The sequence below is a fragment of the Sycon ciliatum genome, chromosome 4, assembly GCF_964019385.1.
Source record: "Sycon ciliatum chromosome 4, ocSycCili1.1, whole genome shotgun sequence".
NCBI classification, from domain to species: domain Eukaryota; kingdom Metazoa; phylum Porifera; class Calcarea; order Leucosolenida; family Sycettidae; genus Sycon; species Sycon ciliatum.
Window position 1 is genome coordinate 29,267,271 of NC_088646.1, and position 12,411 is coordinate 29,279,681.

Below are 12,411 nucleotides of genomic sequence, written 5' to 3' on the forward strand. Positions count from 1 at the left end.
ATAATGAGGGTCAGAACCGGGTTCAACACCCACTATGGTTCAGATGGTCCCGACGGACCGGGGCTCTACTAACCGCGGATGGTTGTAGTAAGGTCACTGTTTTCGAACACAGTGTCCTCCACCTTGTTTCATGCTGTCAATCTGACAACATGTGTGAACTATAACCATAACCTGATAACAAAGTTTATCTAATACTAGTATTGGGTTATAATAATAATAGCCTACAGCTATGTTTCGCGAGATCAGTGGAGGAGCAGGCGCTATCCGGCGGCTCGGTGCAACTACAACTAATTACTTACAAAATACAAGACACAAGTACAATCAGAATTATTTCGCCGTTACCATGGTTACCTTGGTGTGCCCTGATCTGGTACTATGGTCACCACTGGCACTGGCACTGGCATGGTCACCAGCCTACACACGTACACAGGTGCTGAAAAGTTCAAAATACCAACCCATATCATGCGACACCGCGAAGGCGAAGAGCACGAGACCCCACAACATGAATCATAGAATGGAAGTACATGAAATACGTTTTGCTGAGAATTGGAAGCACCGTCTTCAAAGGATAGCCTGATTCAGCGCAAGGAAATAATTCGAATGGAGAATGACGACGGATCACTCGTCCTTCGCTGACCATCACACCGCCCATTCCCTTGGTAAGACGATCCAGTCTGTACTGCACTGAAATAAAAGGTGGAACGTCGTCAATCAACATGACGCTGTTTATTGGTGTACTCGTGGTGTTTGTAAATAATTATTGTCTTCTTCTTTGGACTTGCATTTGCAATCGCTAGCTAGTGCGTGTTATAGGGGCATCGAGTGAGTCCAAAGATCAACCATAGATTACTAACTTCCTTCCTAATCATGCCCCTTCTTTCAATGGTAGGGTTTCATTGAGCAATGCCTTTCACAGCAGTGTCTGTCATTGAAATGGCATTACTGTCTTGAAAGGCTTGCCGAGGGACCCAGATTTATCAGGATCATTCCACCTCTTTTACGTACACCACTGATCCGGTACCATTGTTGGAGGTCCTTTGGGACAATCAGATCTGCCAATTTCAATTTTTCCGTGCTAGGGAGATATTCCTCCAGGTTGGGTAGCCAGTAGGGAGGCAACCTGCCCTCAAAATGTAGGTGTAACAATGGGGCATGCTATGTACTTGTAAGCACGTTTGAATATGCACAAGAAAAAGTGTCACGCCAACCAGTGCACCGATAATCCGATATACATGTATGGTTAGCACACTTGCCGCAAAAGCGTGCCGACTCGGGATGTTTTCAATTCTGGTCGGGTAGTAGGGACATCAACAAAATCAGGAGATCTCCCGCCTGATAGGTGGTAGATTTGGCCTCTCTGGGCAGTGTACTGGCTGATAGGTATGGATGAACTCAACAAGGTGCTGTACTGGCTCTGAGATCTTTCCTTGAAACTCGGCACCGATAGGTTTGGAATGCTTGTGTGACGTAAGCTGCGTGAGAGCACATGATGATTGCACACATCCACATTCTCTCCTGGATGACAAAGTAATGATATTATGACTTTCTGTTCCTTTACTACGCTACACCCGCAGCTGTGCAGTATGAGGTGCGTCTCAAGGAAGACCTTGCCCGCTACCCCAGCAAGCATGGCCCATCGTCCGAGAGAATGCAGAGCTGCTTCCAGCTAATAGGTAAGCCCACTGACTGTACCTTCACCGCATGATAGCTGGCAATATCTAATGTGGAGAACACTCCTGCTTCATCTATCAGCTGCCGGGTCAGGACTTGTAGAAAAGATCATTGAAATGGAATACGGTATATTCCCCTCAAGCAAAGGTCCCTGGTTCGAGTTCTGGTGGTGACAGTAAATATTTTCTTCAGACTTTCCCTATTCCCCATTCCCTCAACTAGTGAATACGTATAGATTATAGACCGGTTAGAAGGTCTATATATCCTGTATAGACCAACTATGAGGTCTATAATCTATTTATCGTGTTCTCCACGCAATAGTTTCTCTTCATATACGACATATCCTTGTAATTTTAGTATTATACTATAGCCTTTACCGCATTGTACGACATTGCAGGATCAAGGTCATTGTTTAAACTAGGTTCAGCATCGGTAGCACAGTGGCTGGGTGGTAAGGAAGAGTGACTGAGATTCACATGGTTGTGGGTTCAGATCCCATCTTGTGTATTTCTGCTCTCTTAAAAAAATTCTTTTTCTAAGTTGGAGAGAAAATTTCTAAGTCCAAGAAATTCTAAGGAGTCAAATATAAGTAGTCAAATATATTGTGTATTTTGACTAAGCAGTCAAATACGCGATATATTTGACCGCTTAGGTATCAGGGAAATTAGTGGGGTCAAATACTAAGAAGGCGATAAGTATAGATTATAGACCGGTTAGGAGGTCTATACAGGATATATAGACCGAGTAAAAGACCGAGGTCCCCCGAGGTCTTTTACGAGGTCTATATATCCTGTATAGACCAACTATGAGGTCTATAATCTATTTATCGTGTTCTCCACGCAATAGTTTCTCTTCATATACGACATATCCTTGTAATTCTAGTATTATACTATAGCCTATACTGCATTGTACTGCATTGAAAGTCAAGATCATTGTTTAAACTAGGTTCAGCATCGGTAGCACAGTGGCTGGGTGGTAAGGAAGAGTGACTGAGATTCACAAGGTTGTGGGTTCAAATCCCATCTTGTGCATTTCTGCTTTCTTCAAAAATTTCTTTTTCTAAGTTGGAGAGAAAATTTCTAAGTCCAAGAAGTTCTAAGGAGTCAAATATAAGTAGTCAAATATATCGTGTATTTGACTTAGGCTGCGTTTACACGACAACGCTGGGGGCGAAAACGCAACGAAATCCTTTCGGATCCATGGTTCATTTACACGGTACAGGTCGTCCCCCGTTAATACGAGTCCGGTTAGTACATAAACCCCGTTAGTACATAAGAAATCTCAAGTCCCGGACGAAACGTGGTCACTTCCATACAAATTTTGTCGGTTAGTACATAATTCGTTAGTACATAAACCCCGTTAGTACATAACATTTCTCCGTACCCGCATGCCACCTACCTCAATAGTACATAATTTGTTGGTCTTTTGGCCTTCCAGTGGAGGCACGTCGTGTTCTAGTTTCTACTTGTGGACGCAATTAGCTCAGAAATCAGAGCGCACATCACAAACCGACAAAGCTCTGTTTTTTTTTTCGAGTGACTGCATGCAGGCGCGGCTGGGCATGTATCATGTAAACTGTAGAATCTTCGCTGACTACATGTACACTGTGACCGTTATAACATAATTTTTATGTTATATCGAGGGAATCAAGAATATCTCGCTCCCTAGTCATGGCAGCAAGAAACACTCAGAAAAGTTGAAAAAAGTGAAAAATTCTAGTATACAAGCAAGTTATGTACACTTTCGTTTAGTACATAAACCCCGTTAATACATAACATTTGTCAAGTCCCAGAGATTATGTATTAACGAGGGACGACCTGTACGCGGAGCAAAACGTAAAAGTTGTACACCAAAACGGAAGAAAACCAAAACGCTGGCCAAGGTGGAAGAATTTGAAAACGGAAATGTTCTGCCGGATAAATTTGGGTGTGTAAACAGTCGAAACGGTGTGCTGGCCTCGTTTTCCGTCACGTTTGTTTCGTTTTCGGCCGTTTACACGGATCCGACAATCCATAAAATTGTTTTTACAATTTTCGTCATATGACGTGTGTTGTCGTGTGCCTGTTTTCAACCATTACTTGAGTGTGATTGGTGCTTCCACGGCAACACTTGGCACATGACGAACTTTGGCGGATCCTTTGCTCTCGTGTAGACGCTTGAAAACGGTACAAACGGAGACCACCTCGGATCGGCTTTGATCGTGTAAACGTACGAAAACGAAAAAAGAAATGCGGGACTGAAAACGGAAAACTGGCCGTGCGTTGTCGTGTAAACGCAGCCTTAGGCCCTCTTCAGACTAGGTACAAAACAGCCTATAAGTCACATTTACATAGAAGTTTCCAGGACAACAACAAGAATCTGGCGGGAAGCCTAAAAAGCTGCCCAATCCTTTCAGGCAGGGTGCCAACCCTTGTACAAGGCAACTTTCCTGCATTTATCGTACTTTCACCAGGCAGTTGTACGAACTTTGTACCCGGGTACGACTGTCCGCTGCTTTCACACATCCCAGGCCCCTTGCGCAATTTCGTAGGGTCAAAGGTTGCCTGTATATTGCATGTAAAATGTGTAGTCTGAAAGCAGGCATGGAAAAATGTTGCCTTTTAGGTTTTATGTGATTTTGTACTGGATGTTCTATGTACGTAGTCTGATGAGGGCCTAAGCAGTCAAATACGCGATATATTTGACCGCTTAGGTATCAGGGAAATTAGTGGGGTCAAATACTAAGAAGGCGATAATGTATTGTAGTATCCCAACATACGATATATTCGTGTTGTGTGTCATTCTCCACGAGGAGCGCTGTGTGCTTGTTAATCTATTTATGTGTGAACGCAATACCACGTATTTACGTACGGTTTTCTGTGCAGATGATCTCCTTCCAAAGCTTGGTGTGTACACACCGGTGTTGCAGAGCTTGCGGAAAGAGCTGTTTGGTAAGTGATCTTGTGATGCCCGGCATAACCATATTACGCAGATTATGACTGCGTTGCCCAGCTTTATCTTATGATTGTGATGCCCGGCATAACCATAATACGCAGATTATGACTGCGTTGCCCAGCTTTATCTTATGATTGTGATGCCCGGCATAACCATAATACGCAGATTATGACTGCGTTGCCCAGCTTTATCTTATGATTGTGATGCCCGGCATAACCATAATACGCAGATTATGATTGCGTTGCCCAGCTTTATCTTATGATTGTGATGCCCGGCATCACCATCATCATCATGTGTCTGCCATGCCCAGCAGCATCGTAATTATAAATACAGTCAACTTCGCTAATAACGACTGCGGATATAACGACAATTCGCGAATAACGACAGGATTTCCATGCCCGGAGCAAAGTCCCATCTAACTGTCCTATTGGCGATGGTGCCATCGTGAGAATAAAGAATTCAAAACTGTTATACATATAATGATACTTCGGGTATAACGACACTTCGCGAATAAGGACACTTTTCTAATGCCCCGCCGAGTGTCGTTATACGCAAAGTTGACTGTACATGGCCCAGTATGCTACATGTAGCAACTGCTACTGCTTGCATGGAGGTTATGCGATTGCGTCATCATTTGAGATGCTTTGCATGGAGTGGCGAGATTGTGGCACCACAACTACACACGTGCTGGCTTGCCACTCCATAAAAAGTCTATGCAATAATGTCATCTGAAACGCCTCCTTCAGCTTATTATGTGAGGTGGGGCACTATAGGCAATACATACATGTATCTACTATAATAGACTGCACTGTATGATTGCACAGATACTATTCTGACGAGAGAAATCTGAGCAGTGTGTGCACCGAGCTCCATGCAATCTGAGCAGTGTGTGCACCAAGCTCCATGCAGGGCTTTCTAAATGGTGTACTAGTATGTCCCAGACTAGTGCAGTGTATGCCAGTCTTCTAAAACTAAAAGCATGGAGCATGTGATTCGTATCTGCTTGCCTCCATTTTTCTATCTTCTAACGGTTTGGGCATGCACACTACAAGTCAGTTTACTTCCTTTCTCACTGTCTGGGTTCTACAGACTAAAGCAAGGCTACCAATCTCTTGGGCAGGAGAAGATGAAGACGAGCCATTGAGTGTGGAGGCACACTTTCCAATTCTACTAGAAATTGATCCACAGTACGCTGATGTTCCTCTTTTGCCTCGGCCTTGCTTTCAGATGCGGTGTACAGTGACGAATACACTTCAACTGTCCTCGTGCGTAAGCCGCAGGTTGCAGCGGATGCGCAGCCTGCGCAGCCGCAGCTGCAGCGCATTCCCTACTTTGTCTTAGTCAATCGTCTGTTTGACCAGAGGTAAGACAACATTGCAAGCATGACCGGTAGTGATAATGCAAAACTAGATACCAAGCCAGCCAAGCGCGTGCATGCATAATGGGCTAGGGCACTCTGCATGGGCAGTTTCAGATAGAGGACACGTTTAACCAAGTGGTAGCTGCCAGTATGACTTGAAGTTACAGTTGACTGTGACAAGTACTCCCCATCCAATTGTTGCTTGGCTCATTGGAGCACATGCACCACTGAGACTGTGAGATAAACGATGCTTGTGTTATGGTGATGCTTTGCTGGACAAACCCATTTGCTACCTTCCAACGGTTCTTCTGGTGTGGACAGGAATGAAAAAGCGGAAGCACTTCAAGACCAACTGCTGAAAATGACCAACACGTATGTACCATTCTCATGCAATTCTATGACACTAGTGGACTAGGTAATAAACTTACCTCTCTCTTTCTCTCTCACTTGCTCTCTCTCTCTCTCTCTCTCTCTCTCTCTTTCTCTCTCACTTGCTCTCTCTCTCTCTCTCTCTCTCTCTCTCTCTCTCTCTCTCTCTCTCTCTCTCTCTCTCTCTCTCTCTCTCTCTCTCTCGCTTTTCTCTTGCTTACCATCACCACTTACTGTTTACCAATATGGATGATGCGGAGTACCCAGCGTTTGCTGAAGCTGCTGTGCTGTGCTGCTCTCGTTTAGGATGAGGAAGAAAGAAGATGTGATCAACGAGCTGGAGCAGGAGCACTCACGGACTCGGTAAGCACTGCTTCACATTCTGCTGGACTCCCAGGATAGTGATGACTTGAGCTTGCACACCAGGGAGTTGTATAGACCTATACAACTCCCTGGTGCACACTGCGCGACCACAATATGCAAATTCAATTTTATTCTTATCTCTTTTATAAACAAATCACTCAATCAACTTCCAGACAACTAGCTGTTTCAACCTTCCTAGGTCTCATCGGTGGAGCTCAGAGTGACCAGTCAAGCCGATTGCACTCAGACTTTTCTAATATTACCTAGTAAGAACCCTGCAAGCTCTGCATGAGAGCTTGTATGAGGGCATGGGCTTATACGCCAACTGAGATATTCATCAGTAACATTTGTGTCCTTACATTTTTAACCCATAATAGTCTAATACCATTTACTAAGTTGTATGACCATGGAGTGGCATACAAAATGTCATTTTGTATGTGTTGGGGGGGGGGGTGTACCGTTTGCTCAATGATCATGATCGTGACATGTAATCTGCAGAAACAAGATGGCAGAACTGGAAGAGCGTATGCACCAAATGAACAACACAATTCTGGAACAAAAAGACATCATCTCAAGGTAAGACCATCATCAGAGAGGCCATTGAGCTTCCTGTTTGAGTCTGAGTAACCTGGCCACTGAGCGTAGGCAGTCCAGACATTGTAGGTACATGTACTTCAGTTGCTGTAGGTGGTCCACCTGCTGTAACTGGTCTATCCAGTGTAGGTGGTCCAGTCGCTGTAGGTGGTCCAGTCGCTGTAGGTGGTCCAGTCGCTGTAGGTGCTTCATTCGCTGTAGGTGGTCCAGTCGCTGTAGATGGTCCAGCCGCTGTACGTGGTCCATGTGCAGTAGGTGGTCCACCTGCTGTAACTGGTCTATCCAGTGTAGGTGGTCCAGTCGCTGTAGGTGGTCCAGTCGCTGTAGGTGGTTCATTCGCTGTAGGTGGTCCAGTCGCTGTAGATGGTCCAGCCGCTGTACGTGGTCCATGTGCAGTAGGTGGTCCAGCTGATGCAGGTGGTCCAGCCACTGTAGGTGGCCTAGCCACTTTATGTGGTCCATACGTGGTAGGTGGTCTGATTGCTGTAGGTGGTCTGATCGCTGTAGGTGGTCCGGTCGCTGTAAGTGGTCCCTTCACTGTAGGTGGTCCGGTTGCTGTAGGTGGTCCGGTCGCTGTAGGTGGTCCGGTTGCTGTAGGTGGTCCGGTTGCTGTAGGTGGTCCGGTCACTGTATGTGGTCCTGTCGCTGTAGGTGATACGGTCGATGTAGGTGGCCCGGTGATGGTAGGTGGTGTAGCAAATGTAAGCGTTCAACCACTTCATGTAGTCCAACCACTTCAGGTAGTTCAACCAATCCAGGTGAAAAGCATTTCGCCTGTTGACAGCGTCCCTCATTCTCCCATGCTTTTAGATATTGGTAGCCAAACATGTCTGGGTATTTGGAGTGACCGCAGCTGGTATCATTAAGAAAATTCATAGAATGGGGATACATATTGCGCTATGATACGCGTCGCCTATGACACCCTCAGAATTTCCCACCTTGCTCCCCATTATGTTCTGGCTGCCCGTTTTGGATCCATCAGTTGCCTGATGATCGTAGTAATACGTGAAACTCAGAGTTGTAACAAAGCTTCCAAACTCTCTCTCGTGTAGAATGGGGATACATGTGATCTAATTGAGCACATGACTGAGAGTGCAACTGTGGTGTGGTGGGTGATGTAAAATGATCTGCAAAAAGCTGAATGCTGCTGCTTACCCTTCTCGCACATGACTGTTTGGCTAGAGACTAGTCCAGTCAAAGACCGATCAGTCGGATTGGCCTCTACTCTCCTGATACACATCCGACGCTCTCTACACCACACTACTTACAAGTACCAAGTACATCTATATGATTGTACAGTGCTGGCAACTGAAATCCAACCCCCTGAGCGGTGTGCTCACATCGCAAAGACCCGGCATGGGATTGTAACACTACGAAATAGAGGCCGCTAGAAAGTGCACGCACCGCCCAGGGCTACTAAAATAATGATATTGGCTAGCATGGTGCAATGGCGCGGTGATGACTGAGGGTACGGTTTGGATCTATGTTGTGTGTTTAGCTTGAATGCCACTGTGAAGGATCACGAGCAGCAGGAAGTCGACCTGCAAGGCGAGATGCGCAACCGCAAGCACGAATACCAGGTACGGTCGAACCCGTGCACTGACAGCTACAGACTGTGATGTTGTTTTGTTGTATTTGGTGATATGTTGTACGTGTTGTGAGGTGTCTACCGTATTTTTCCGGTTGTAAGTCGACCTTTTACGACTTAAAATAGAAGGAGAAAGGGTGGGGGTCGACTTATAACCGGGAACTATCAGAATCTTACAAAAAAATGACCTGCACTGCATGCACGAGTGCACTATGTGTACACATTTTTTCCAGTTTATTGGTCTTTTCAAGGATTGGGATGTTATAACCTCCAATAAGGAATGTTTACATGATTTGTTGATGTGTTAATAGCAGGGAGTGGTCAGTAGTGCTTCTTTGGGTGAAAACTATAAAACGCAGAATTGAGACCTCCGGATACGGGGGTCGACCTATAACCGGGGTCGACTTACAACCAGTAAAATACGGTAACTACGTTGAGGAGTGTGCATAGGACTTCACACAACGAGGCTGACACTGTTTCGCCACCGCACATTGTAGGCCGTGGAGCACCCCTCCTCCCGCCCCCCCCCCCCCCCTCAATAACAGCTATGGCTTACAGGTACATCTGTGTCCCCAGCAGAGACTCTGATTTAGCTAATTAGCTGGTCATACATGCATATAGGAATGTACTCCAAGCCATCTGACGGAAACCTCTTTTCGACCCACTCGCCAAGGGATGCAAAAGCACTGCGAACAACACCTCCATGTCTCCCCACTGCCATTCCAATACAGGCGTGTAAGACCCGGTCTGACCTTAATTCGAAAAAGTTGACCTGCCTAATTCGTGCAAAACTAGGTTGCTCGTCAATGGTGTTCATTTCCGGTCAAGTATCTCCTTTGGCCGGACCACTTGAAATCCCGATGCTACGACACTGCCATGCTCCAATGGCGAGAGTTCCCAGATTGCACACTGCCATACTACAATCACCGACATCTATGTCTCGAAGTAAAGAGTGCATCTTTCACCCCTGTGAATGCCTGTTTGGCCAACATCTCAGGAGTGTTGGATGTCGAAAGATTCAAATTTTACATTCGCTGACTTGGGATGGGCTACGTACAACGGTTCCAGAGTGGAAGTGGTCAGATCCTGAATGATAGTACATGCATGAGCTGCAGATAGTACAAGTGTGCATGCCGGCCAGATTGTGAATACGGTCTGATGCCAGAGGTTGGACACCGGTGAGCAAATCTACCAGCCACCATGGATACTTTTTCATATACTGTAAGTCGACAAATTTTCGGCCCATTCAAATTTCGGCCTCCCAGGGCTAACACACATTTCGCCTGCAACAAATTTTAGTATACCCCCCCCCCCCCCCCCCCCAGAAAACATCCACACATTTACAACGTACGCAATGGTGCCTAATATCAAAAACAATCAGTGCGACTGGTATTACAGTACTACATGTATCCAGTGTAACGGCAGGGGTCAGAGCCGTAGCACACTGGCCATTCCTATTTTTCATGTACAACTGTCTATATAGTTGAGCCACCATGTACATACGGGTGTCCAGTATCTGGTAAACTTCTAGCCTGCATGGTTGTTCTTCGGCGCCCTACAGCACTGTAGTAGTCTTCCGGGCACTTAGTTTGATGGTGTTGGCCCAAGGAGTCTGAAATGCTCCATTTGTGGTGTACAAGTAGAGGCCAAACCAAATTCTTGAACATTCAGTCCTTATCACACCTGATAGACATTTAGAGCAAATTATCCTATGTTGGGGTCCGTCCGGCTTCTTACACTGCCATCAGCAGGGAAGTGCAATGCCTGCTACTAGCGTCTGAGCCGGAGCATCCACCCTGGTTCAGATGTACAAGTATAGGTGAACAAGCGCTCGTGCAGGCCAAAGGAACCCAACCACAACACGATACGCATGCACCTGGCGCTCGTGCAGGCCAAAGGAACCCGACCACAACACGATACGCATGCACCTGGCACTCATGCAGGCCAAAGGAACCCAACCACAACACGATACGCATGCACCTGGCACTCAGGCAGGTCAAAGGAACCCAACCAAAACACGATACGCATGCACCTGGCATTCATGCAGGCCAAAGGAACCCAACCACAACACGACACGCATGCACCTGGCGCTCATGCAGGCCAAAGGAACCCAACCACAACACGATACGCATGCACCTGGCACTCATGCAGGCCAAAGGAACCCAACCACGACACGATGCGCATGCACCTGGCCCTCATGCAGGCCAAAGGAACCCAACCAAAACACGATACGCATGCACCTGGCACTCATGCAGGCGAAAGGAACCCAACCACAACACGATAAACATGCACCTGGCGCTCATGCAGGCCAAAGGAACCCAACCCGGCACAACACGATATGCATGCACCTGGCTGAAACCTGCCAACCAGGACAGGTCCGCACACCCTCTCAGCCAGGTCTGCACACCCTCTCAGCCAGGTCTGCACACCCTCTCAGACAGGTCCACATGCCCTCTGTCTCAATCGGCTCCTTGATGACTTTGCGGACCTGCCTCCGAAGCAGTGAGTGGGGCATGGTGGCAAGCGCTGCAGCGCATGCCGAACTTCCGTGGATGGAAGAAATAAGTCAGTGAAAAACTGAAATGTGTTAGACTTGGAATCTCCGTATTAATTGAAAAATAAAATAAAAGGCCAGTTTGTAAGCTGCAGCAGCATAATTTATACCGTATTGCACGGGTTGTGATTGTCCCATCCTGGTTACATAGCTAATAATCAATGGGCTGTGATTGTCCCACGACACGTGATTGCTTAGTAGTTTCTGCTGACTACATGTGCGATGTGCCTGCATGCTGCAAGCACATAGCATATCATCATTGAGAAGCTCAATTCCTATTCTTATTCCGAACGGCATACAGCGTCGGGCCTAATGATGTGGACCAATATTACATGGTTTAAATAGGTTGCCTCAAATAGTCATTGAAATGATAGGTTGCCTACTAAGAAAGACTGATATCAGTGGATCAATGCCCAATTATGGCGCTGTGCAACTGGACCTGTTATCCGAGCGTAGAATGGATGCAATGTGGAGTGCATGCGCAATATACGCATTGGCCAAGCGTGTCGCAACTAGTTGCTTCCTCTTTTCAAATGGCTAAGAGGAGAGCTGGATGGAAAGGAGGAAAAATCGGAAAATACTGTTTGCTCGGCCTGTGGTAACGCGAACGTGCAAACTTTACATTGCACTTACTCCTCCTACTAGTCCTAGTCCGTCATCATGGTCATTGCCATCCATCAACAGGGACACAGCATACACTGCTGATTTTAGCAGCGCCGGCACAGCCCCTCTGTGATGCCTCTAATCCTAAAGTACTCATCATCATGGTAGAGCACATAGAGGCCGTCCATTTATATCTAAAGACTTGAAGATGCTCGTGCGTTAGTTCTCGCCAGTATGTTCAGGCGCAGAAGAGCTATTTTATGCACTTGCTGCAACGAGTTGGAGAACTCGGTATCCGCGTCGTTGTCGATACGCGAGGCGAGCGTCTTCAGGACATGAGCGCGTGTTTGGCCACGCACAGCCACGATGAACGGA

General features: G+C 46.5%; 1 protein-coding gene across 3 annotated transcripts in view; it reads left to right on the forward strand.

Moving 5' to 3' along the window:
* Positions 1-473: 473 nt before the first annotated feature.
* The window catches only part of LOC135815512 (uncharacterized), a 31,320-nt gene continuing 19,382 nt past the window's right edge, over positions 474-12,411 (forward strand). For all 3 annotated transcript variants that reach the window (XM_065328822.1, XM_065328823.1, XM_065328824.1), the window contains exons 1-8: positions 474-659; positions 1,575-1,673; positions 4,536-4,601; positions 5,833-5,968; positions 6,287-6,337; positions 6,641-6,697; positions 7,196-7,273; positions 8,790-8,871. In XM_065328822.1, coding sequence (XP_065184894.1) covers positions 608-659; positions 1,575-1,673; positions 4,536-4,601; positions 5,833-5,968; positions 6,287-6,337; positions 6,641-6,697; positions 7,196-7,273; positions 8,790-8,871 — 621 coding nt within the window. In that variant the 5' untranslated portion in view covers positions 474-607. The remainder of the gene's footprint in view (positions 660-1,574; positions 1,674-4,535; positions 4,602-5,832; positions 5,969-6,286; positions 6,338-6,640; positions 6,698-7,195; positions 7,274-8,789; positions 8,872-12,411) is intronic.